The 27,991-nt window shown below is 44.6% G+C and overlaps 1 protein-coding gene across 2 annotated transcripts; it reads right to left on the bottom strand.

Annotated features, from left to right (window-relative positions):
* Positions 1–190: 190 nt before the first annotated feature.
* ephb3a (eph receptor B3a) lies at positions 191–27,991 on the bottom strand. Of its 2 annotated transcripts, none has more exons than XM_076098437.1 (15): positions 27,532–27,991; positions 21,873–21,937; positions 19,031–19,703; positions 16,816–16,971; positions 14,607–14,942; positions 13,731–13,855; positions 12,931–13,087; positions 12,617–12,725; positions 12,286–12,338; positions 11,250–11,372; positions 10,304–10,551; positions 6,542–6,757; positions 6,102–6,251; positions 4,228–4,421; positions 191–1,933 (listed from the first exon to the last, which is right to left on the bottom strand). In XM_076098437.1, the coding sequence occupies exons 1-15, from the start codon at positions 27,593–27,595 to the stop codon at positions 1,822–1,824; spliced, it is 2,781 nt and encodes a 926-aa protein (XP_075954552.1). In that variant the 5' UTR covers positions 27,596–27,991; the 3' UTR covers positions 191–1,821. The 2 variants fall into 2 exon arrangements, with proteins under 2 accessions (XP_075954552.1, XP_075954553.1); XM_076098438.1 differs by lacking the exon at positions 191–1,933 and adding an exon at positions 2,345–2,354.

The following is a 27,991-nucleotide window of genomic DNA, read 5'->3' as shown; positions in this document are numbered from 1 at the left end:
AACAGAGACTGAAATCCCCAGAATAGTCCTGTGGTCTCGCTAATTGGCGAGCTGCGTGGACCAGCCTTTGATTAATCTTAAATCTTAATGAGTCCATCCAAAGCTGCTGTGATATTCCGACTGAGGAGGTAAAACACACTTGCTATTCCGTCTTTTCATCCCTCGGTCGGATAACACAAGACCCGGAACTTAACCCGGTGAACCGGCCAAGAAATCAAAGAGAATACCAGAGATCCGTTTAATAATTTATTTGCATATGATTATCGTAAAAATACTGAAAGAGAAATGCTTATTTTTGTTCTAGTTTTCTTGAGTTTTTTTTCTTTTTCTTTTTACAATCTAATACACCTTTAATTGCACAGGAAAAAGTCTGCCCTAACAGACACACATTTTCTTCTTTCTTTGTGACATATAGTTTCAGATATGTAATGACCATTTAAACTGCACTTTCTCCAACTGTTTGCTCCTTCACAATAAACAAACAAGCATATAAACGAGGGTCATAGAGAGGCCAGAGTCAGGTCAGATGGTTGTAAATACTGAGCTGACTGGTCTAATAGAAATATAGTATTATATACAGGCAGTTGTTTTAGATAGGAACTGCGCTGACAGCTGGCGTGCTGAAGAAAACACATGTCAGAAGAAATAAACCAATGAGTGATCTGTTCTACATTAGTGTTTGTAGGTCAGGTCAATATTAAGGTCACGAAGTTATCATCTGGATAATGACCTTTTTAATTCCCACTGATCCGCAACACATTCGCCAAAGTAAAATATACAACACAGCACTACCACAGGCGCTTTTCATATATAATTATTCTGATCTGAGCAGAACATTTCACTTCTTAATTTCACTCATTCATGTCTGTCTGGTTTGTTAATGTGTGTGAAAAAACAAGCATTGTAATAAAAAAGTTAAGCCCCGGTGCTTCTAAAAAAAAAAACACCTCTTTGCAATTATACATAATAACTTAGCATTCAGAACAATGCGTATATGAATCAAATAAGATTAGGAAAACATGGACGTTAAAGTCCACACAGCAAAATGCCACCAAAGCAACAGTTAATGTGGAACTTATTTGTACTTTTCTCATGAAGAAGTTTCCACTTTGGCATGCACATGACGTGTCCCGCACAGTGTCAGTGACGCCTCTCCTCGGAGAAGAGAGACGGTGTGAAGACTCGGATGCTTTGTACAGATTTGTAACACGTATATCTCCCAGTACATGTGGAAGACAGTATTTAAGAGGAAGCAGGTGAAAAGTGGGTTTTTCCCCCCAATAAAAACAAAGCTAAATTAAAGAACAGGTTGGGTTCAAAAAAAAAAAAAAAAAGGTTGATTTTATTGAAGGTCTAAAGATGTCGAGCTGACTTAAGAGTTCGATTTAAGCAAATGTTTGCTTTATCTTGGCACTGTTGTATCATCTAGACACTGAATCCTACCCTCTGTGTGAGCTCTCCGGTCCTCAGGCTGAGGGGGAAGAGAAGAAAAGACTGATTCCCAACCAGCAGAAAACACATGCAGACATGCAAACACAACCTGAGAGGGGGCAATAGGAAGTTTGGCTTTATGTCAATCGTCACAAATCCACAAGTGTCAAGTAATGAACACACACACACACACTGCAATGGACAGTTCTCTTTAAACGGACATTAAATCTCCAGTTGGAAAGAAAATCTCCAAAACGGTCCTCTTTCTCTCTCGGTAGCCGGAGCGTTCTTCTTTTCTTTTCTTCTTTTTTATTTTACATCACGCTCTTCATTGTCAGAGTTTCTAGGTAGTTTTTTTTACTCGTTTTGTATCCTCCAGTTTGCAGCAGCTCACACTCTGATGGGGAGAGTTTGGCTCATCTGTTGCCGAACGATTTCCTGACTGCTTTCCGGACTCTTCCTGTTGTGTCCCGGCAGCGTCCCTCCGAGCCGCAGCAGGTCCCTGCCAACACAAAGCCGCACAGGTCAGCAGCAGGTTCACAGCCTTTAAACAAAAGATATATACGGCCCATTATTACTCAGATAAGTGCAATCATTGAAGGTGGATAAAGGTATAAACTATCTTAGTGTCGGCTAAATTCTCCATCGTATATATATATATATACACACACAGTCTATATACACCTCATGGTTATAAACAATAAAAATACAGCATCATGAGGATACGCTCAAATCTGCTGATCGAGAGCTTCATCTGCCATAAACAAAGTCCAGCTCAAATGCCCTGCCAAATCTACTCATCAGTTTTAATAAAAAATGCAACATATTTCTTAGCTATCTTGAAAAAAGTGCAGCAGTCTCCGTGCGTCCTTTGCTGCTCGGCCAGTGTCCTTGTTTTTGAGGCCCTCGACGCTCACGATACTCTACAGATAGCGCTGCATCTCATATCCTCTCTCTCCCTCCGCTATCTGCCCCGACATCATTGCGCAGCCAATGGCAGGTGAGCAGGAGCGTGCGCTGAGACGCACACTCAAACACGGGAAACGCTCTCTAAATCATGCTCTGACAACATGATCCTTTCTCTCTCTCTCCTCCTCTTCCTCCCGCTCCTCCGTCTATCTCTCTTGCTGTTGCATACAGATGAGGCCATAAATTAATCATTGGCATGTCATCTGCACACAGCGACACGGAGCATAACATGCACACACACACAAACACACACACACACAAACATACACACACATATCGCCCTCCCCTGATGCATTAAAAAGCTCATTAGCAACCTAATTAAACACATTCCTCTCTTTTAGCTTCTCCTCAATCTCCCTTATTACTCACACTTCATCACCTCCTGCTTTTCCACATCAGCAGCTCTGGCTGTTGTCTGTCCTATCACCTACATTCCAGCATCCAGCCAAGTATAGGGGGAATTAAACCGAGGTCAGCCATTACATTTCCACACACAATTAGCTTCACTGAGCCCAAATCCTGGCGTAGGAATCGCCCTTGGGGCTTTGTGTTGGAGTGAAACTGTGAGCCAAGGAGCTGGCACAAAACCTGGATACTGTACGTATGAATTCTGCCTTTTGTGGCTGTCGGAAAAAGGAAACTATAGTATAGTCAGAGCCACAGAGTTGAGGATGTGCGCTTGATTCATTATACATCACTCCAGAGCTGAGGATCCAGCATCTAAACCAGCACTAATCATATAATCGACTGGATGCCAGGCTAACAAAATTCAGAACAAACGCGTCAGTAAAAATGTCTGGAACTTTTGAAGCCACTGCGGTGAAAAACAAAGTTGAAAAACAACTCGTCACCGCGAGGATGGCTACCTATGAATAAGTCAACATCTACACTTCCAAGGGAGTCGTCAGAGAAAAAGAGGCAGACGTCTGTCTGACAGTGAAAGCCTTCAGCTCAAAGAAATATCCTCCCAAATCAACCGAAAGCATAAAACAAAGCAAACCCAACAAGCATGCACCATGGTGTGCCTCTCTTTAGGCCAGCCATATATTTCTTTTTTTTTTACTGTGACATCTTATTCCAACAGCCCAGAGGCACAGCACCGCTCGCCTCTGCACCAGGAGAAGCCTTCATCCTGCACTTCACAGCCGTCATATACAATACAGGTTACAGGGGACAATTTCACACAAGGTGAAAGAGAGAGAGAGTTGCATCGCCCCGTTTTGTGTTTGCACTATTCAGCTGTTATTGTGGGAAAAACTTCAAAAGCACAAAGTGCCTATATGGAAAACCTAGCAGAATACTGCATACGCTTTCAACAAAGGTCCGCTACAGTAGCTCCCAAGTCAGCCAGCAGCACAACGAACAACATTACAGACTTTATGATGAAAGTTCCTGGAAATATATTAGCAAATATTTCTACTATGAGTGTCTGCATTTACTGTAAACTCTGTTTGCTGTTATGAACTGAGATTCTCTAGACTGGTCAGAAGTTGCGAGTTCATTCTGCAGATGAGTATCCGTGTGGTACAACCCCCTACACATAAACCCAGCAAGACTTTGTTCTGCAGCTATTTAGAAAGTAAATTCAGCAGGTTCATCTGAAAGGTCGCTAAATCTCACAGCAAACTTGCCAATGTTGCAACAGTGAAGTGCTTTGCTCTTCCTAAACAGAGCGAGGGAGAGATATAACAGGGTTTGAAAAACACTTTCCATCCGTCTTGAAACTTTGAAGACAATGCTAAGTGATAAACTATGATGTGAATCTTTCTTTACTGAAGAAGAAGGGTGTAAGCTACGATAGTCTTCTTCTGCATGTGGTGGACTCACCCTGAGTAGGTGCTGGTCACCACCTTGAGGCTGGCGGCGTTGCGGAGCAGCTTGTCCAGGGTGCTGACGATGCGGGAGAACTTGGGCCTCAGGTTTCTCTCCTTCATCCAGCACTCGAGCATCAGCTGGTGCAGCACCATGGGACAGTCCATGGGGGGGGGCAGCCGGTAGTCTTGCTCCACTGCCGTCATCACCTGAGGGACAGCAAGTAGTTAAGTCTCCTGGAAGCTGTACTTAGGCACAGCAGTGCTTTGAGCTAAATGCTAACATTAACATGCCAACAAGCTCTCAGTAACAACGTTAACACACTGATGCGTTCATCATCTTCATTTATCCTGTTAGCATGCTAACATTTACAGCTGAGGTTGCAGGGAATGTCGTAGGTTTTGCAGGTGTGTGGTGATTAAACACGGTATTGGACAAATTGTATTGTTGACCTTATGATGGCGCGAGAGTAAAGTTAAGGAATCATCAGAGTTAGGACCATGAATATCTGTAGCTAATCTCACGGCAATCCATCCAACAGTTGTCAAGATATATTTCACTCCAAACCAGAAAGTTCAACCACATTATGGCGCTAAAGGAAAAGTCAGGGGATCACCAAAGTTATTACAATTCATCCATTGGGGACCTTGAACATCAGTATAACATTTTACCACAAGATTTCACGATCTATCCAATAATTTGAAAGACTCACAATGCTGTAAAGTGCAAAATATCGACCCAGAATATAGTAAATTTCATGTGATGCTTTTACAACAAAGTGGTAACATTTGGCTCTGACTCATTTATTGTATGCTCACTCTGTTCGGCCCTTGTGTGGTGGAAGAATAAACTCCCAGTTACTGTATTATGTCCTACATGAGACAGCTTCTCGGCTCATGCTGTCACACATTCCAATCTTCGTTTCAGCATCTTCATACAACTCTAAAAACAACTATTCTCAAAGTTGTCACTTCAAAAGTGGCATGATTGATAGGAGGGACAATAAGTGGAGGATAAAAACGTTCACTCATTGATTTCATTTCGCCTAGCAACCACAGTTTCCTCCATAAGCCCAGTATGGGTTTCAACCCCCCACAACAATAAAAAAAATGCCATTTGGGAACAATAAAACATTTCTGCTGCACCCCTCTTCTCCTGCTGCTTGTCCTTTGATTTTTATGTCGTGCTTCTAGCTGGCGAGTCCTTCTGTTTATATCTCGCATTTGTTGACTCTGTTGCTTATTGAGCGATGACTGTGGCACAAAGGCTATTGGGAACAATAGAGAGCCGCCGCTTTGATGCTTTTATTACTGCATGTGGGTTTTGTTATGAAAGTTATACATACATTACTGGCATTTTTCATTCCACCTCTCTTTCTTTTTTTGTTGCTTTATTGCTATCAGCATTACAACTGTCTTTTTGAAGCACAATACAGAGCAGACATTCCCCAGAGAATAAAGTGGAGGTGTATACATGCTTCAGTACTTTGCTCAGGGAGGAGAAAGCAAGAGATTTCTCTTGCTTTCCTGAGAGCTCACTGCTGTAGTTATGATGTCTGTGCAGTGTAGATAGCCTACAGGTAACAACGCCCGTTCTCCTTTGTGTATGTGAGGGAGGCTTTGCAGTATGGATTTGTAGAGGGTGGGCAGGCTAGGGCTGTAAATATGGTGGTAACAAAACTAGAACACAGACACACACGGCAGCACCAGCAACTGCAACGAGGAGATAAAGGCTGCAGAACAGGCCCAGGTCCAAAATGTCACGCTGGAAATCATAGCTGCAACAGCTCAGAGAAACTCTCAGCCGGCCCTGAACGTAAACATAAAACTCCCCGAATGTGCATTTGGTCTATAGGTATATGTTTGTAACATGAGACTGAGCGGACTCACATCCTGGTTGCTCATGTCCCAGTATGGCCTCTCTCCGTAGGACACCACCTCCCACATGACGATGCCGTAACTCCACACATCACTGGCAGAGGTGAACTTCCTGAAGGCGATGGCCTCTGGTGCCGTCCACCGGATGGGAATCTTCCCTCCCTGCTCACACACACACACACACACACAGACACACACACAAGGGGGTATCAACACCTCGAGAGACACTGCAGTCTTAAAACAACACACACACACACACACACACACACACATACAGAAGCTAATGCATATTTCACAGACGTTCTCGCACGCTCACACAAATATTGGCACACATGAACAGTCACACATGCGTCCATATGCATATGTGAAACAAGTGAAGTGGATCAAATTAACATGCTCAATTAAACATGCAGCGAGTGTACAAACACAGGGTTAGCAAACATAATACTGACCAGGGAGCTCGTGTAAGTGGGGTCAGCGGAAGTGTCGTCCAGAAAGCGCGACAGGCCAAAGTCGGAGACCTTGCAGACCAAGTTGCTGTTGACCAGGATATTCCGGGCGGCGAGGTCTCGGTGAACATAGTTCATGTCTGACAGGTACTTCATCCCCGCGGCGATGCCACGCAGCATCCCAACCAGCTGTGTCATCGTGAATCGCCCGTCGTTCAGCTGCAGAAACACAGCCGGAGACGGATCGAGGGGACGGGGAGGGGGTGAGAGCAGGAGAGGCGGTTAATGAACAAGCCGGAAAGCGAAGGAATGAAAAATGAGAACGAGAAACAAGGATGTGTGGAAATGTGGAGAAACAGACGTTAGGGAAGAGCACGGGAGATAAGGAGGAGGAGAAAGCACCAGAGAGAGCCAATCAGTCACTGAGGCCACATAAACATGACATCTGTCATAATGCTTCACGGCTGCTCCTGACAGTCAGTGACGGCTGACCTTTTCACGCATGCTGTCCAATTAGCTGATTAACTAGACTCTTTACTGTCGTACTAAACACATTAAGGCTCTATATTGACTCCACACAGAAACAGAAAGGGAGCTGCAACGCTGAAATCAAAAACAGACAGACAACTGCAGGTATTTTGTTCAATTCTGCAAACTGACTGACAAACTAGTTACAGGTACAGGCAGTTCACGGGTGTTAACACAAAAGCTTTGTTTGCATTTTTCTCGCTTTGCGAACATTAAAGCGGCATCGTCTCGTCGCTTGAATTAGAATGGCGTGTTGCTCAAAGCTTATTTTCCACATTTGAAAGTCCCTGATTTGCAGAATTCTGCCCTTTAATGTTAAAATTAAAGAAGCATGAAACAAATCTGAGATTAGGGCTTTCAGGGTTTAATTTTCAATTCTCCACGCGCGTGAGGCGTGACACAGTGGGATCAACTCCGGATCGTAATACATCAGCCGACCTCCAACCTGTGACGGCTCACTAAACCTGAAGTGTGTGAATTGAAACTAATCATTTCAATGTCAATACACAATTATCTGATATAAAAAAAAAAAATGGATGGATGAAGCTGAAACTACGCTGTGAGGTTTTTCCCTTTCATGACCTGAATATGCAATGTAAGAAGAAAAAGAAAAACAATTTTCCGACATAATCAATCCCTCCTTTGACTCCACAATGAGAAAGCACAGAACACAAGACATGACATGAGAAAACGATAAACATTCTGCTTTGTAGTCGGCACACTCCGATGAAGTCTGACAGCAAAACAAGCCAGAATGGATGGATGTGTAAACAGCCATGATTCATACCAGGCCCTTCAAAGCCATGGTGGTGTGTACATATGTCTGTCTGTCTGTGTGTGGGTGTTATTGCTTTATATCCGTAATGTCTCCACATGTGCATATGTCGTGCATGTGTGTGTGTGTGTGTGTGTGTAAGTGTGTCCATGTCTCCGGGGAGCAGCAGAACGGAGCCTCATGTGCGTCACACACATGGACAGTTTTGTGCATGTGTGAGTTAACTCTATAGTCTGCATGTCTGAGGCAGAACTCAGAGTTCCAGGCAGCGTGAAAGTGGCGGGAGCGGGGGTGAGGACAGCACAGGCCGCCGAGTTTATTGTGTTATCTGTAGGACAGCTGACTGAGAGGAGTGGGTGTGAAGGAGGGAAGAGGCTCAGGCTGGACTCTCAGATGTGAGGCTGCCTCTAATGATTGTTTTCATTACCGATAAATCAGCTTCAAATAATAGATTCATTGTCCGGTCTATCAAATGTCACAAAATAGAGTGGTGTCCATGGCAATGTCCAAGAGCCCCAGGGGATGTTTCCAACTAAAAATAATTGCCAGTTATCCGATAATTGATTCATCCCTTAAGTCACTTTTCAAGAAGGAAAGAGAAACATTTGCTTCAGTGAGGATTTACTGTTGGAGTAAACAAGCCAGTTTTAAATGCCACTTTGGGCTCTTGGAACTTGTGATTCACTTTTTTGACATTTCATAAACACAATAATTGATAACTGATTATCTAAGAAAAATAGTTGCAGCTTTTTCAAATAGCTTGCTGTGTCTGAGCAACATCACAAAACAGCAAATCTACATATTGGAAGTTGGTAGCTTGATGCATTACTTAAAAAATGTATTGATTACAAACATTGTTGTCAATTACTTTTATTTCAATTGACTAAATGTTTGGGCTCGGTACCCATTCTCAATACAAATTGTGTCTGTAGCTCTGAGTACTAAACAGCAGAAACTATCGACATTCAGCATTTAAGTCTCATTTATTTATTCTCTAATCATATATCAACTAATTTAACTAATTTTGCCAATTTTACACTGCATTTTCTTCAGGCAAAGTTATTGTAATGTGTTAAATCACATTATATTATAACAATTGAGAAGTTATAAATATTAATTCTAAGTTATATATTTAAGGATTTTACTGAAAAACATATTTATATTCCATCAATAAAGCACCCAAGATATATATTAAGAAAAGGCTGAAACTAACAATTATTTTCATTATTTAATAATAGTAACGATCATTTTCCCAGTTAATCAATCAATTGATAATTGACCTAAAAAATGTGAACAAATAGTCAAGTTTTTCCAAAGCCCAAGAAATCATCTTTTATTTCAAACTTGTTTTGGACAAAACAGTTTTATTCACAGTGATATAAAACTAGCTGAGGGGTTTTATTTGTGGGCAATTAATCGATGACTCCTCGGCCTATTGAATGACAGAGAGTGGTGAATATTACAATTTTAAAATGGCTGTCGATGTTCTGCTAGCCCGAGGCCTAGATGATAGAAGTGGGTATTTTATTATTAGCTGAAATGTGTCTGTAGTATTAAGTATCAACAACTGTGAAGAATCAATTCATACACTTCTCTGCTTATACTTAAATCATACATTCACAGATTTAAATCATTATTATTTTTTCCAGGTTTGCCTTTTTGTGTCCATAAAGACAGGAAATAAGTATACAAGGTCTTCAGCCTGCATTGAACCGCAGATGAGTGGTTATATGGCATTAAGCCCACTAACGTTTATAATGAAATATCAAACAAGCTGGTCAATGTCAAGGCTCATCTTTATCACTGATTCATCATCTATGCAAACAAGCAGCTGTACATCAATTAAAGATAAACTGCTTTTAAGACCAGCAGTGTGGCATCGATCGAGCAGAAGCATTAAGTAGCCTCCTCCAGCCGAACAGTTACAGGAAGTAGACTTCTTCACAGCCCAGCCATGCAGGATAACACGTTTTATACAATGCAAATGACATGTAATTGCCCCCACGCAGCTGCAAATGTACTGTGTGACACCTCATTTCTTATCCTGCCTTTGTTCAGCGCTTTGTGTAGGTGGCGGTAGGTCTGAACGGAAAACTCTGATCAGTAATGCATTCTGTAGTCGTACAAGGGCTCTCTAATACGCTGAAGCAACCCGATCCAAAGGTCTGCTTTGCGACAGTTTTCCACCAGGAGTTTGTGCGTCGGAAAGCCTGTCAGCATCAGTCAGTCACGTCAAGCTGAGACACTATGCCTGTCTCCAGGCGTTATATTGCACATTTAATCTCTATCACTCAGCAAGTGAGTGCCTCGGGGCGTTTCACAGACAGTAAAACATCCCGATAACCCAGAGGTGTCGTGAACGACTGTCTGTGTGTGTGTGTTCCTCTCAGCTTTGATACAAACAGAAAGTAATCCTCTCTGTCAGAGGCGTTGCGGCGTGCCGCACCTCCCGCCAAACTTACCCTGAGGAAGGAATCGAGGGCTCCGTTCTCCATGAATTCCGTGATGATGAGGACGGGGCAGCTCCGCGTCAGGACGCCCTCCAGCCGGATCACGTTAGGGTGGTCAAACTGACCCATGATCGAGGCCTCGGCGAGGAAGTCCCGCCTCTGGCGCTCGGTGTAGCCGGCTTTCAGCGTCTTGATCGCCACAACCATCTCCCTGCGACCGGACTGCTTGAGACGGCCACGGCAAACCTCGCCGAACTCCCCTTGATTGAGAGAACAAGGTGGGGAGGAAGGGGGTGAGGGTGATGGGGGAGAGGGGTTGAGTGAGCAGAGGAAAGAAGAGGAGGTGTGGAAGGAAAGGGGAAGTTGGGGAAAATGCAGGGAGAAGGAACGTTACTGGTCGGATTCGGGAGTGAAGGAGCTGATTTTGAAAGAGTTGAGGGTCGGCTTCAACTGTGGGAGAGGGTTAGAAAAGAGAAGAAGAAAGGACGGGAGGTGAAGGGTCAAAGATGTTGGGGAGAGAGGGAGTGACCCGTATCGATCGAGTGTGGAACCTGGGAGCGGTGAAGGGAGACAGAGGACGGGCGAGGAACTTGCATTTGGTGCCTTTGAGCGAGTGTTTACAAGGGGGAGAGAGAAAGAGACGGAGAGAAGGGAGGAAGGTTGAACGAGCAGGAGCAGACTGTCATTTGAGGTGAAGTTAGGACACAACATGCCGCTGAAGAGAGCAAAAAAAAACAACAGACTGGAGGGGAAAGAGCTTCAGAGAAGATTTTTTACTTCAATCCTTCCCACCAGCAGCTCTCATGCACACTCGGTGAAATCTAACACATTTCTCCCAAAGAGGACTCTCTTACAGAACAGACCTCGCGGCTTGATGGCCACACTCCTGCTCAAATGAAAGATTAATAAACCGGAATCCTTCTCCGTCCTCTCGTACCAAAAGAACAGCGTTGTTTACCTGCACCGATGACTTCTTCTATTTTCACGCAGGATATGTCGATCTCTTTGGCAAACTCGTGGACGGCGTCGTTGGGGTCCTCGTAGGTGAAAGGGTCGATGTACACTTTGACCCCTGGAGAAACTGGAAGGAAGAAGTCACAGAGAAGTCAGACTCTAGTCATACCTGCCTTGGTGATATAACTGTTGAACATCAAATTGATGTTCAATTTGAATAGTTTCATTTAACGAATGGGACATTTGGGGAAATTTGACATAGTGGCCAAAGGTGGAATCAAAATGTCCGGGTTCGTCAAGTGATGCCATTCGGCCCAAAAATACCTTTCCCCATAGACTCACATTGGGAAAGACTGTAAATCAGTGGATAATTATTATTTATTCATTTGTTTTAAAGAAAATCAACTTCCCAGGAGGAACACATGAAATCACACTTGAATCCATTTCTCAAATCATTAACTCCTAAACGTTGTAAAATGCAATAATAGCTGAATCCAGAGGTATTCTCCAGCGTGCATGGGTCATTTTATACTCGGAAGACGAACATATTTTTGCTTCAAGCGCAACTGATTAACTTTCATAAGAATTAATGAGGTGCCGCCTCCAATGATGTACCCACTTCACTTTATACATCCATGGTCATTATGCTAAGCTAAGCTAACCGTCGCATCGCTTTGGCATGATATTTAATCGACAGACACAAGAGTGGTTTTTATTTTCTCATGGCATGAAAGCAGTTCAGCGTATTTCACAAAAATGCTGTATTATTATTACAAATAGCCTCGTTTTCATCTCTTATTCTGGGCCAAATGATAAAAATGCAATAAAACCACATATCTTGTAAAGTTCACATCTAAGAACGAGTATCGTGACAAACATCAGACAGACAACATGGTCAAGACTTCCTCTGAGTAAATAGGGAAATGGTTCCCTGACTCAATCAGGTGATTGGATAACTGATTGAATCAGCTGGTTAACTGTACCAGCATGACCAAAAGACCACAGACGAGATACTTCTCAAGCTGAACACATAAACTCACTGTATTGCTGCAATTTCTCAGTGTACTCCAGCTCTGAGCCGCTGCGCTGCTTCCTGCAAACAAGCAGCACATAAACAAGGTCACATTCACGTAATCAGTCTTCACCCTGTCCACGTACAGGGAATGAAACTAACATCTAACTCAACTATCAGATTTAAAACCACAGACTGCTTCAGCTTGTTGTTGTTTTTCTAGAGCTCCCTTTTTGAAGCTAAAGGATTACAAACCCTTTGAAAGCATGTTAAAATCTAATGAGTCGCTTTGTTCACAGTCTAACTAACAAAATGAAACATGTAGTTCAGGCTGTAAGTAATACAAATCAAACACTTACTTGAGGCAGACAACAGCGATAACCACCAAGGCAACAATGACCACCAGACCTGCCGAGGCCGAGCCGATGATGAGAGGCAGCTGGTCCTGCACCGACTTTTGAGGGTTACCTGGAGCAAATACCGCACACAGATACAAATAAGTAATTAACAGCAGGAACACTATTCGAGAGATTAAAGGCTGGCCTGTACTGAAAGCATAATGGCTACCAATTAAGGCAGCCATAAAACTACTAAGCTTGAACCCTTATTAAGAAACCTGTAGCAGCAGATCATCAAGAACGGACTGGAAAAGGAGGAGGGAGGTTGTCCTTACTGTGGAGGCTGGTGCTGAAGTCCATGGGGTTGCTGTAGCGTCCGTATCCGGCAACAGTGCGAGCTCTGACCTGCACCACGTAGGGCGTGGCGGCCCTCAGCCCCTCCACCTTGGCTGAGCTGAGCTGGGATGTTACAGTGTGGGACATCGCCTGGCCCTGAAGTAAAACAAAGGGCCGTTAAAGCAGCAGAGTCAAGTGTCTCCTGATGCTTTTCAGATCGTAACTGGTTCTCAGTTAGCATTATGAAGCAGTAACCTTTGAAAGAAGGACACAATGATCATCTTACAAATTAAAAGTTGAATTCATGAGATATAAAATGCACCGTTACTCATTTCAAGAGGTTTTGCTTACATCTGGTATGACCTATAGCTTCTGGTAACTAGAAGCACCGTTTTTTATATGGACATATAGGATATAGGTTTTACTACAGTTTATCATAATCTGGTATATGACCTGTAGTTTATGGACTAACGCAGACCCTTGCATTCTTTTAAAACAGTGCTGTTTTCAGTGTTAACACCCTGTAATGGTCATACATCTACACGGCTTTACTAGGGAATTTAATCCAACCAATGTTGCAGCATTTACATCACCAGTTTCCTAGTCTGACCAGCACAATCTCCAACAATAGACATTTTTTAACTCCCCCCCCCAACCAATCCCCCTGCACACAATTCAATATTCCATTTTTCAGCATCCATAAAAATGCTTCTCTCTGCACAGGGCTGGAAAAGCAGATTTTCAGAGTCAATAAGGAGAGCATTGTGACCTACATGGCGGCTAAAAAGTCAGAGCTTACCCTCTCATAGTATTTAATCTCGTAGTCGAGGATGACCCCGTTGGGTTTCTCAGGGGGCAGCCATGACAGGCTGAGAGTGTCAGAGGTGGAGCGCATCAGATGGACGGTGGGCACTGCTGAAGGTGCTGCGGTTTGACATCAGAGAGGAGACAGTTTACATTAATAGACTTCACTTTTTTTGGAGGGGGGGGGATTGTCATTTTAAGTTGCCATGATTTTCTCTTTCGAAGTCACAAACCATCACAGTAAGATAATTATTATTCGAAATACTTCAACCTTAACGGTTTCAGAAAAACGGTACACGTGTCACCTTCACTGGTGGGCAGTTTATTGATTTGTGAGGCCTGAAAGTGACTCAATTGATAGTCATTGTCCCGGGTCCATAAACCGCAGTAAGGTGGATTAAGTGCAGGTTAACTGGAAGAGTAATTACAGTCTCTGAAAAGGTGCTGAGCAGTTTGGTTGATGATGACGCTGCAAATATCAAGTAGAGATGTTGAAAGGTGACATTGTCAGTGATGTAGCATTAGACGCCTGGTTGACAGAGTGCTGAAAGCTGACAGTGGAGATGTAAAGTACAGCCCACTTAACATTTTACCCGCCTTTTCTGTAACTCCCTCAGCAAAGCAGAGCTCCACCTGAGAGTTGTTCCATCTGTCGCTCTCACTGAGCATGTTCAACAATGTTTATTTGTGGTGTTACTACTGCTCTGGATGCTAAAAGCTCATTAGACACTCATTGACATTGACTGAACTTAGGATCCACTCACAGGCCTGTTTCCTCGTGATGTTAAGTGGTATTGAGCGGAGGGGGCTCTATGAATTAACTGGGTTTGTGAACACATCCGATGTCATTGACGGATCTTCTTCTACTAACCGGCTTGGTTGGTGGTGATGTTGACGGTGGAGTAGCTGGGTGAGGCGGGGTTTTTCCCAGAGACCCCGTTGACAGCCTGCACCTCGAAGCTGTAGCGGGTGTGAGCCTGCAGATTCCTCACCACCACCTTCTTCTGCCTCAGCCCCAGCCTGCGGGGAGCGATGTCCACGTTGTCGTCGCAGCGCGTGCAGGGGCTCCGGTCCCGCAGGCATTTCTTACACACCACGTTATAGACGAGGTCGCTCCTCCCGCCTGTGTCCTCGGGTTCCTCCCACTCCAAGGACAGCGAGGTCTCGTTCACGCTGGATATAACGTTGCGAGGCGCCGAGGGGATTGCTGCAGAAACACACGCACACACACACACACACACACACACACACACGTAGATGTTTAAGAAGGTGGGCAGGCAGAATGGGAAAAAACACACAGCTGAGGCTTTAGTCATGTTCCCTATGCAGTGCTTACATTATACTCCCTCAATGGTGAGAGAAATGTTTTAATATCTCTGTAAGAGAGTAATCCTATTCCTTTTCATTAAAATCCTTTTGCACACATAAATGTGTTGCTTTACATGCCCCCCAAACAAATCTGAAGCAAAGGGCATGGGAACATGTAAAAACAACTGGGCAACGTCCTGGTGCAAATGAATAAATCAACATATTCACAGACAGGAGGATAAATACAACTTGCCATGCACAAGCAGAACAGCACAGTTCATCACTAAGTAATGTTGCTTTATGAAAAGCACGATCCTACACAGCTCTACACTGTAACTCACCTTCCATGCATAACCCCTCTCTGTGCGTGTGGAACTTGGCTAATCCACTCTTGATAGAAATTCATGTCTTTGTATCAGTACAACCCAAGGCCACCACGGTTCAATAAGAAGTGCTGCATCTTGAGCGAAGAGTGTTTAAAACCTGGATAAAGTATGATAACCGCAGTGGGAGGCAACAAAGATTGGTTCATGCTTTTCATCCTTTTGCAGTGAAAGAGGAGCAGGGCTCTGCCTCTAAGCTTCCAGCAGCAGAAAGTCTAACCTGTCTCAAAGCAGAGAGAGAGAGAGAGGGGGGGGGAGAGATGGGGAGGCTCTCGGGCCATCGGCTCTCGTCGGCCAAGACTGCCTGTCGTCCGAGTTCAGCTCCTCGGCCGGCTTGCCCTGAGCAGCGTTTCCCTCGCCCTGTCCTTTCTAATTAGGCACACACAGTTCAGAGTGGAGGCTTTTCTAATTGGACACCCGTCAAAAGCACACGCTGAGTCCAAGCTGCCGGCCATTGACTGGCTGAGCCTCTCTTGTGCAATACACCGCTTCCCAACACAAAGCACAGGCTGCCTGGCACAAGCCCTGACAGCCCGCAGGGACAGAACTGTCAGGACTGCGTGTTTGTGTGTGTTTGCGTGTTTAGTCCGAGGTGGTGCTTGAGTGCCTGCCCGCCTGTCTGTGCGCGCTGGTCAATGTCAGAGTCCACAGTGTTCCTGTGACGAGAATCTGGGGAAGACAGTTGCGGGGCCCTGTGTGTCATTTAACGCGGCGAAAGGCCCCTGGGGGGTGATTTTACGCAGTCAAGGCAGCACGCGTCGCTCTCCATCAGTACCACTGCTGGGACTGATCTCAGAGGCCTGTCCATGCAGAACAAGCATGGACGCCGCGGTCAGCACCGGACCGGACTAGTTGCCACCAAACGGACAATTTCGGTTTGAAACTTGTAACGACTCCTGAGGGAAATGTCTCTTTAGCTACTAAACACTCCACTATGTGCACCCGTTAGTCGCTCATTTTGTGTTGTCTTGTCTGGTGCTGAGCAGGCGGTGTAAAGTTTTTAGAGCTTTGTTTTACTGAAAACAAAGAGATTCATCACTCCAAGCAATCCCTCTTACAATGTCACATTGTTTTCACATTGTCATTTGATGTTGTTATTATAAAGACATCAATTATAGTCGCTTTAAAATGATTATTTTTAAGAAGTACACTATAGTATTCTATTGTATATTTTTTTCTATTTGGTAGTTGCTTTCTGGAGCTTGGCACAAATAATTTCACTAGTCGGAGTGTTTATGAGTGCGTATGTGACAAATAAATGGATTTTTAAACACAATGATAGATGCATCCTGGCACTGATAATTCAGCGAACGTTATTCCTACACTCCTGACTTTTCTCAGCATGAGAACAGTTGAGGATCTTTGCCTGTGCATCGGAGGATGACTTACTGGTGCAGCCAGAGTCGGGAGGGTCGCTGTCAGCGCGGTAGAAACCACTCTGGCAGGGACAAATACTGGCTCCTCGTGCACTGGTGCGACTGTTGGACGGGCAGGGAGAACAGGATCCCTCCCCAAATTTGGATTTGAAGGTCCCAGAGATGCAAGCTGGATGGGCGGAAGAGAAAACAAAAAGCACAATAAGAACAAAACAAAACAAAAGCATTCTGTGCTTGTCACTTATCTAAAAGAAAAGCGGCTGTCACATCTGTCACAGAACAAACACTGTTCCTGTGAAGTACCTGCAAAGCGCAATATTTATGCAGGAAATGCTGACAGGTACGTGAGAGATGGTGAACACTTAAGCATGAGGTCTTATCTGTTTATTTGCACGTGCTCTTTTTATTTTCACTCTCTCTACCAGGTGAAATTAATCTCCCCAAAAAGAGAGTCGGGATGACAGCCAAGTTTCATGTTGAAGAGGAGGAAGAGGACGATGGAGATGAAGATAGACTGCTGACAGGAGATTGCTGTTGTCAGACAAACAGGGATGGAGAATGCTTCTGAGAAAAGGGATACACCCGAAACCCATCAATCAGTGTCTGTTGTGTCTTCAGCCCTCCAAAACACACGGATGAATACAAACAAGGCCTCCACATGTATGCAGAAGAGCTCCGTAATAATCCGGTAACTCAATTCAAATGAAGGGACCAGAATCCGACCTGACGTAAATTAGCTGAGAGGAGAGTTATCAGAAAAATATACAAAATGCGGTAATCTTCGACGATGTGTCCAAGCGATTAATTTGAATTCCAAAGTGTCACGCTGAAGGTTTGGCTGATATCGAGTCTTAAGGATAAACCAGCATAAGCCCACACTAAAGAAGGACTCAGATAAAGGGGATTAGCAGCAAAAGGTCTGGATATATCAGCCCCCAGAGCCCCACACTTTACTGTTTGCCACATTCCTAACTGGTGGAGTAAAAGTGGGGTCTCTGGCAAACATCTGTCCTGTCAGCGTGAGGGCTCATAAAACTCAGCCAGTGAGAAAGAGTGTGATTAACCAGTTAGCCTAAGTGGTCTTTCAGTTTGAACTGGAGTTCCACCCTAATTCCCAACAATGGCACTTTTAGGAAAATCAGCGCAGCTAATGGCCCCGCATTGTAGCTCTAAAACCGTGCAGTAAAAAGCCCAAAAAGATAAGATGAAAATGTACTCTTTTTTTTCTTCTTCTCATAATTCACAGAGACCTTTAGGCTCTACACTCTCTGATCTGATTTATTTTTGCTACATTACACAGTGCATCATCATTTTCTTTTATTTGTTTGTTTTCCTCGCCTCTTTTCGAGAGGGTGCTGAATCACCCCGCTGTCTTGCTTCAATCCATTAACCTCTTTGGAGGGCACGATGATTCTCCTGTTTTCGATACACTAATGTTTTCCTCTCCCTCTCTATTGTCTCTCCTCTCCTTTCCTCCTCGTCTTCGCCTTTCCCTCCATCTCGTGCGGTGTTAGGCGGCGAGTGCGCGGCCAGGCCGAGGTAAGAAATGAAATGTCTGAGTGATTAATGTTAGCGTGGCAGTGTTGGCTCACGTTGGTCTGAATGGTGTTAATGAGTGTGGCCGCCTGTAGATTAACTAACGGGGGGGGGCTGTGGAGGAAATTACACTTCCTCATCGCAACCGCTGGCTGAAGCTCTGGAGAGCTTTTCATCAGGCATTGAAGGCAAGCTTTTAACCTTGAGCCGCCAAATGGCAACGAATGAGCTCTCGGCGCATGTTAGACATGTTATTCCTCACACCCAGGTGTGAGGAGGCTTCGCTTGTCTGTCTTTGACTTCCTGCAGCCTCCCTCCCTTTTCATTCTTCTCCTTTTGGCTGCTGTTACTATCCCATCTTTGGCAATTCACACCTTTTAACTCATGCTGTCTCCCTTTCTCTCTAAATATCTCTTTTTCTCCGGACTTCGGACGCCTTTCCCTTCTATTATCTGCTTTTTCCTTGGCTCTCTGCTATCTTTCTTTCCCTCCCGTCCTGCTCTTGCAATATTTGTATGCTGCTCCTCTCTGCAACACCTCATTAATTCATACTCTCCTCCACCCTCCTTCACCCCCTTTCAGGAGCCGCACAATAAATGCAGAGAAGAGGGCACAGACTGAGGTGACTTGCTCTGAGCATAGAAAGGAGGTTTGGTTAAATAAAAGTCCAAATGCCTGTTAAGCACACATACCCTGGCACTGAGTGCTGTCTGCAGAAGGTTCAAAGCCAGCGACGCAGGTGCACGAGCCCACGGGAACCATCCACTCGCCGTCCCCGTTGCAGTACAGCTTCAGAGGGACGGACACCTCCATGGCGTTCGTCACACAGGCCCCGGGAGCGATCACTAAAGAGGTGGCTTCTGCCCCTGTGGCAGTCTCAGGGAAGACAGCAAAATTGGCAATAGTTGTGGAGCACTTCTTAAAGAAAACCCTGACTGAGATGAGCGACATGCAGGCGCCCAAGTCCTGGAACGCCAGGTAGAAGCCAGCCTTGGAGAGGGGGCCAAAGCTGCGCACCTTGGTGTTGATCCTGCCCGCCTCCAGCAGAGAGAAACTCTCATCTGGGGCAATAGTATCCACCTTCACATAGGGGCTCTCCCTCCACAGAGGGTTGGTTTCTGTAGCGGTGTCCCCCTCTGACTCATAGTAAAACAGATTAAAGGTCTCTTTGCAGGAGCCGGGGATGTTGGGGATGCTGGCACAGTCACGGACAGAGAACTTGAGCTCCACGTAGACGCGCAGCACGCCCTTGCGGGGGATGAAGTCCGTCCTGAGCCAGTTGTTCTGGTTAGGCTGTCGGACATTACACACCTGGTAGGTTCTGATTGGGCTCATGGAGTCGTCGTAGCCGCTAACCTCCTCCCACTGTGGAAACAACAGAGACACATTGTGACGGAGGAAGCGATGACAGCAGGGACTCGGGAAAAACGTAATACTGTAAGCAATGTGGACAACTGATAGAGACAAAGCAGAGGAGAGAAGGTTTAAGAAGAAGATGAGACTAAATTGTATTGATTATCCAATGCTTTGTATTAATGCAGCGGCAGTATACGAGCAGAAACTCGGTTATCCAATATGTTGTTAATTAAAATTGAGTAATGTTAAACGCGGTGCATCCTAATGCAAACCATTGGAGCGTAGAGGGCATCCAAAACAGCAAAGTGACGTCTGCTATCAACAGAATGTAAAAATGCAACACGTGCACACCAACACACACATTCCCAGTGTGGCTGTGTTCATGTGGCCTGTGAGGAATAATTTGCAGCTAAAAGGCATCTAATTACATGAATCATTCAGAAAATTCCAATCATTATGGACTATTAATAGAGACTTTTTTCCCATTAAAACGCATTTCATGCATTATGCCCGTTTGACTAACAGTCATGATGCTGATCACGTGCCGGAGGTTTGTTAAAATAGGGATGTTTTGCAGCTAAGATCGTCACAGATGTGTTGGTTAGACCTTTATCAAAGTCTATACACACACACACACACACACACACACACACACACCTATATAATAGCAAGCAGCGCTCGTAGCTATTACTGCTGCAGTGCAATCGAAACAGTCTCAAGAGGAGATTTGGTTTCTATATCATATAAATGTATTATCTGTGCTGCGAGAGATGAGAACATAAAACTGTGCACTTTAAATGGAAACTTTCCCCACACATCTATAATGCAAACAGTGAGTTATTTATTAAAATGGTCATCTAAATGCAATGCTGTCAGTGTGATTGCACTCCTGAGCACTTAAGATTACGCAGAATATATATATATATACATATATTTACGCATAACACCTGAGAGCAGTTATTTGCTTCTGTTGTGGTTAGACTGATGTCTTTTTACATCATGTAGCCTCAAAAATAATCACTTGAAGACTAATATGTCAGTATAAAAAATATTTAAATCCTATCAATGTATAGCTTTACATGTTGTTAGAACTGGTCTTTGTATAAGGTAACTAACATCACAGGCCATAGGCCATAGGCCATGATAAATGGCGTCATTGGTCAATTGATCAATTTAGTCTATTAGGAAATAACCTGGTGAGAAGTCAATCTTTTTAGATTTTTTTTCCTAATTTCCTCCTGGACATAATGCTTCGTTTCTATAACAAATGAGCTTCCCAGAAATTGATTATTTCAACTGGAAGAAAATAATGCATAACTCATCTCACGTCTCTGAGCTGCCGTGCAATTTATTCCCAAACGATGAGCCCAAGAGTCAGCATTAGGCGTCGTCAATCACCGGCAACACGTTGATGCACTACCTGACAAATATGATAATTGCCGGCCCCGAACGTATGGGCTTGTCAGGCGGGAGGAGAGGGGCTGCCTCGCCAGTCGTGACATATGACTTCATGGACGCTGGGACATTCAGAGCCGGCCCTCGTAGGGGAGAGGAAGGAGCAGGGCTGCCCAAGATCGTTTCCATGGAAACCCACCATTTCCATTGACTGACTTTGCGCTCACGTAGCGAAGACAAATTACACTGGCTGGGAGTGGGGGAGGTCTGTCAGGCTGTTAGCCCTGGGGTCAAATTCATGTTGTTTTATTTTCTCACCATTCCTACAGGGGGTATCAGCTGAAAACTTTAATTCCTGCCTGTAATGCGCTCTTGGGTCCGTATTATAGAAGACATAGACACATGCTTTCAATTATCAAGCTCTCTATATCCTGGGGAGACGTTCAAGGTAGAGCCTACCTAATAGCACTTTCACACTGTGGGGATTTGCTCTGTGTATCTGCGTGTCCGTCTTTTTGTTGTTGTTGTCGAGTACAGTATTCCTTAATCGAGCTTTTTACATTTTCTAAATACAGAAAATCTTTTATTTCTTCTACTCAATGTGTTTCTCATTTGCGTTTTAGCATCCGGGAAAGCAAACACACACTGCAAAAACAAAGATATAAAACAGTAGGAGGTGTGCCGTTCAAGGCAGACTGGGCTCTATTAACAACCAAATGGAACAAATGTTGTTAAATGAAGGGAGGAAAAAAAAACACACACACACAAAACAAACACACTCACCCCGCTCTCTGGGAACGTGGTCCATGCCAGCTCTGTGGTTGCCCACCGACTGTCCATAAGGGTTTCTGCAAATAAAGAGTAGGAGGAAGGTTGACAAAACCTGAATTATATGGTGTGAGGACGGGGGGGGACAAAATTGTTGCACAGCATTAAGGAGCACACACACACACACACACACACACACTCACACACACTCTGCTTGACAAAGGATTCAGGTAAAACTTCCTCTCCCCCTCTTTCCTGACTTCCACCCACTTGCACTCAGTTTTTGAAAGCACTGTGACAATCAAGGCATATCTGTGATGACGCCTAATTAAGGCTTTCTCTCTGTGTGTGTTTGGCAAATGTACTCCTTTCAATATTCATTTGTGGAATCAAGAACAAAGCCTCCTCCAAGATGCCTTGGGATGGGAAATATTCCATTAAACTAGCACTGGCTCAGAGAGGTCACGAGCATAGGGGAAATTAATAGATCCCATTTGGGGGGTGGGGGGGTTCACTTCACCCCCCCCCCCCAAAAAACACCTGACGGTGCTGTGTCATGACACCTCTGAACTGAGACTGAGTTATCAAGTGATGTGGGCAGCTGTTTTTCGAGCTCTTTACGACTTTGCGAGGAGGTGAGAGCTGGGCAGACAGTCGGAGGCAGAGAATAAACAGCGGGATCAATGAGCATTGTAGTCGGGCTTTCAATCAGTCGTCACCTGATTGGTGCTCCGGCGAGTTCATTACACCTCAGAAGCGACGCGGCCCCCCTTCTCTAGGCTCTCAACATACAGCTCCACTCCCATTGTTCTGTTGCTGTTAGCACATAATTACCGAAACAATTATGCTTTCTTCACGGAGACTCAATGACACGACGCCTGCTGTGCACCATTTGCTCACAAGTCGTTGATAGCGGTTGCTGAAGGAGGGTGCGAGAGGGCAAACAAATAGCATGACCGGTGTAGAACAACGGCTTTGTTCTGGCACCGCGACGTCGGTAGATGTTTTGCTTTAAAAGGCAGTTACAGTACGGTGTTGTCCTTGTCTTTGTGTGTCAATAACAGAAGTGTGATTGAGTGGATGGATCACTGGTCCATCTGTAGCAGCTATAGAGATATGCGCAGTGTTTACAGTCTGCGCTGCGTGTTCATTAGAGAGACCACAATGGCTTTTCTTCTTCTTAAGAGGACGAGAGATAACGAATAGTGATCGGTGCACCGAACAGGATAGATTACATCTGTGTTCAACTAGTGCATCAGGTGGTCACATTCACACTGCAGTAGCAGACAAGAGCAACAGCCAGTAGTAGGACTTCTTAGTTCTTACTTTCTATGCAAATGACCTTCGCTCTGTGTGTAAACGGCGACTAAATCTGACCAATGGATTTTGATGTGCAGTAATAAACTACATTATGCAATGTTCTGGTTTTGTTCCCCTTTAAAGTAGTGTTAAGTTTGACAGATTACAGTCCTGCTAGGCTACTGAAAAAATAATCAGTAATACTATATAATAAGGGCACATGCTTTAAAGAATAGTTTAACATTTTGGGTAATTGCTTTCTTGCACAGTCTGCTAAATATGAAGGAGCTGGTAGCTTATAGGAGGATAACAACTGGAAATGGGGAAACAGCTGTCTGCCGAACAGCACCTCTAAAGCTAACTGAGGAACCGAATATTTAGTTTGTATAATCTGTAAAAGAAATTTAAAAATAATTGTAAACACAACAAATTCCATTTATTTGCGGTTTATGTCAGACTACAGGCCGATTTAGTTACATTTGGATGGAGCTAGGCTAACGTTTCCCCCTGCTTCCATTCTTTGTGCTCAGCTCAGTTAGCCAGCTGCTGGCTCTATAGCTTCTTATTTAGCAGACAGACATAAGAGTTGGATCAATCTTCTCACGTAACGCTCAACATGAAAGCAAATAAGCATTTTCCCTAAAATGTTGAAGTTGTCCTTTAAGTAATAGATGATTCATGATGACTTAAAGCATGAATTAATGCAGGTTGTATCACGAATTCCTGTTTATCAAGTCTATGAGTCTATGTAATTGGTTAATTATTAATGCATTGGTCTATTACCATCGTGCAGCAACATGTTAATGTTTGCAAACCATCAGCAGTTTTGATTTAAACATCTTCATAGTTCTATGAGAACAGGTTCAGTTCTGTTCTCACGCTGATCAAGTGTGAGGCTCTGAGAACTGCTTCTTCTGTGTAACTGGGTTCCAGCTAATTTGGTGGCATATAAATTTAGAGAATGAAGAACATTTGAATTAACGACCATTAAGTGATGATACATTAAGAATTAGCTAATCACAGTCACTTGATGATTTCTTAATGGTGGTTAAGCATGCTTGTGATTTAAAGCCAGAACACTTTTGTGTGCAGAAAGCAGTGTTTGAGGGTTAGGGAAACGTTTGAATAAACATTTAAGTAGTGCTTCAATGTGAAAAGAATTACACTCAAAGGGTAATAAGTGGCTGCCTTCGTCTTTGTTGAAAATGGAGATCACGTTTACCCCTGCATGAAATTTAATAAGTAACATTTATGCACAAAGAAAATGTACATTTACTGACATAACTTTACATACAAAAGAAAGCCCTGTTACTCATTCATAAAAGCCTTCTCTGTCTTCTGTACTCGTGTGCGTGAGGACATGAGCGAAAGTAAAAAAGATTAGTTGTGAAGCCCGAATATACGGTAGCGAACAAGGTTGTTTTGCTGATTAGCAAGACTTGAGCCAGAGAGGAGGAACTAATCAGTGAAGTCAGCGGCTGTTATCTTGTGCTCGGCTACGCTCGGCACACAGCTGACTGAACGCTCTCTGACTACATGCTGCTGATCCAGTCCGTCTCTTGGGTGTCTGATCCGCTGCGTCGCCCCTTCCCTCTTCTCTCCCGGTTGCCCAGAGGCAACAGAGGCAGAATCACTCAGCCCGATCCGACCACAGGCCTTTAAACAGGCTTCACCTCACACACAATGCACTTGAAGGGGCAGCAAGTTGACCATCCATACAACTGTAAACAACTGTTCAAGCCCCTGCGAAAAGCCGGATTTTCCTACGAGGAAGCATTCTTGAGCACGATGCTGAATCCCTGGCAGCTTGAGAGATCATCTTCTATCCGAACATGACCTTTGACCTCCCAGGGGAGCAAGAGACGGCCGAAGTTCTCTCCTTAGATTTTAAAGAATCATTGCACTAACATCTGAGTCCGGGCCCATGTGTTGCTCACTATGAATCAGGCTTCCGTTCGTCCAACTACTCTATTCACCAAAGTGTGTTATCGTCAACTCACTAAATCCTGGAAACCGGTTAGATTGAAAAAGATCCCATTTGTTCCACAGTTCTCCTCCTCCCTGTTAAATTTACAATGCCTTTGAGATCGCCTCGCTGCCATAACTCAAATCTAGAAATCTCCCCCATCTCCCGTAAAACTACAGCAGCGGTGGAGTCATTCTGCCCCCGGGGTAAGAAAACAATGCTGCAGTGGGAACTTTAGAGCATCACCACCCGTGGCATTTACCCGTTTTTTTTTCTTCTTCCTTTTCTTTTCGTTTTTTTTTTGATTGCCTGCCGGAGCCAAAAACGCCACACAACTGCATTCCCAGGGCGCTTTGGGAGCTCACACATGCTAATGTTTTATTCACTTTGTGAGAGCGGGCGCATCATGAAAGGGAGGCCTCGCCTTGTACTACACTGACACTCACTGCCAGCAAGCAAACATATGAAATATTAACATCGTCATCAGTGATCGGAGGACGATCAAATGCACGGCTATCAATAGGTGTCGAGAAATCGTGAGTTTAAGCTCTTGATAGTTTGACTTCTGGGCTCGTTCTAAGCAAAGGTTAATTTGAGTGCATGTTTCTCTCCGTAGAATCACAATGATAACAGTTGAGTGCGTTGCTCAGTGTGACGCTTGATGAGCACTTTCTGAGCAAGTCAAGCCGACCTAATTCAATCTCTCCTCGGGGCTGCTTGCACCTGCTTTTACAGGTCAACAAATAATTGTCCCCTGTTGATATTCTGATGTATGGAAAGCAGGAGAATGTGAATGAAGCTCTCTATCCATGTGAAAATGCTTAGTGCTTTTCCTACAATCACACACACATACTGTGGATTAGGCCCACTTCATGAAATGCTTTCCGATTGGTCATCTATCTAGTTTATGAGCTCTAAAAGAAGAGTACAGTAAACGCTGACTGTAAATGAGGACGATACAACATAAAAGTGTCACAGTTGCCGAGGCTTTTACTGCAGTCTGTTGGTGTGAATTGGAGATAAGTCATCGCTGTAGCTTTTGTACATAAGCACGCACTTCAAGTTGCAGTCCAGCTTGCATTATCCATGCGCAAACACTTGCCAATGGGAGAAAAAAACAACCAAATTCCAGATTCAATCCATGTGTAGAAATCCACCGAGTAAGCAGCTAAATAAACGACATGCAACTCACTGAAAAAACATCCTCCCGCCCCCCCATCATTTAAACCCATTCGGTGATCTGCCCTTCATGTTTATCCTCAGAGGACAAGTATTAGTTAAAACCCCTGAGCTTTGAGTAACAGTTAGTGGTCCGGTTTGGGGAAACGGGGGCTGATCATCACGCCGTGAGAGCCCACTGGGCCTTGGAAGGCTGCCGCCGCTGCATTGATTTACTTGCTGACACCAGAATTGATGAGGGATCGGGCTTGGCCGTGGTCCAGGAGAGGCAGATTGGACAGGGAGGGGGAAAGAGGGAGGCCAGGCAGAGAAATGTAGCTACAGCTCAGAGAGGAGTCGCTGGGTGGGTGGGTGGGTTGGTGGGTTGGGTAGCAGCAGCGGTGGCGAGGGGGTGGGCTTCTCCCTGGAGCAGCACTCCCTCAGTGATGGAGAGAGCTTCAGGGGCTGCAGCATACTTGTTAAGCCATTGACCTTTAATTCACACTTGTCATCTAATGTGTTTCACATGTGTGTCCCTGAGGTGCTTCCGGGACCGGGATTGATCCGCTCTGGTCTGCGTGTTTAAGCGTCCGCAGCACTGATTGGTGGGTGAACCCCAGCAGCAGGTTTAGAACCTTTAACATGCATCATATGAGGAGTGTGTTTCTATGTTACAGTGACAGCAAAGAGGGACGCCCCTCTGCACTGTCTGTGCCTCTCTGGTGCCGTGTAGGACAGGTGGGCATCCTCACTCAGCTTGTGGGTGTGACAACAACAGGGACAATAGCAACAGGGCAGCTCTTCAGCCGCAATGGGAACACTGGGATGTCGGCACACACACACACACTGAGGGAACGGGACGTGCTGATACATGTGTAGATTGGATTACAATCACAGAGCAAATTGATACTCAGCGGAATTGCCCATTTAACAGAGCGGGTAGGCATTATATTAACAGCTTTAATTATCCAAAACATGAACGGAGTCTTGCTTACAGATCTAATTTCACCTCCCCTGTATACAGAAACAGCAGGAATGACTGCTCTAGTGTTTCAACTGGACATTAATCAAATGATCAGATAAAATACACACTGTGGATTATTGCTCCTCTGAGGCTACATCTTTTGTGTTAATGCTCGTATTTTTTCAATGACAATGAGGTGTTTTGTTGCCAAATTCGAATATGCATTTAAAACAGTCCACTGTTCATTCACGAGACTAAACTAGTCATAAAAATATCAAACCACATACCTTCTACGGCCAGCACCACTGGCACAATGAGGCTGCACAGCCACAGCAAGTAATCCATTGTCATAAAACAGGCTTTTGCAACATGAATAGGTGTGTAGACTGGACCCTTCGGATGGATGGAGACTCACAGCTCTGCAGCCGAGCTTTTTGTTCCTCTCCCAATTCTCATGTCTTCACTTGCGATGAGGGCTCGCACCGCCCCATTCTACCCCCCCCAAAAAAAAATGAATAAACGAAAAAAAAAAACAGGCGCTTCTTTATTTTGCATGCAATCGGGTCTCGGTATTCCGCGATGCTGCGGGGAGCGCTACACTGCGCCCTTTCCCTGTCTCTTTCTCTTCATCGGACTTTACTGACACCGAACCTCTGCACCGGGGCGCATCTCTCTGCTGCAGCCCGGCCGAGCGGAGGGTGAGGACCCGCGTACGAAGTCGTCTTTCTCCGAGGGAGGAATCTGTAC

Source organism: Anarhichas minor, unplaced genomic scaffold (genome assembly GCF_050575085.1).
Source record: "Anarhichas minor isolate MPS153535 unplaced genomic scaffold, ASM5057508v1 ptg000024l, whole genome shotgun sequence".
Classification (NCBI taxonomy): domain Eukaryota; kingdom Metazoa; phylum Chordata; class Actinopteri; order Perciformes; family Anarhichadidae; genus Anarhichas; species Anarhichas minor.
Note: the sequence above shows the minus strand (reverse complement) of the source record. Positions and strands in the feature narration are given on the sequence as shown.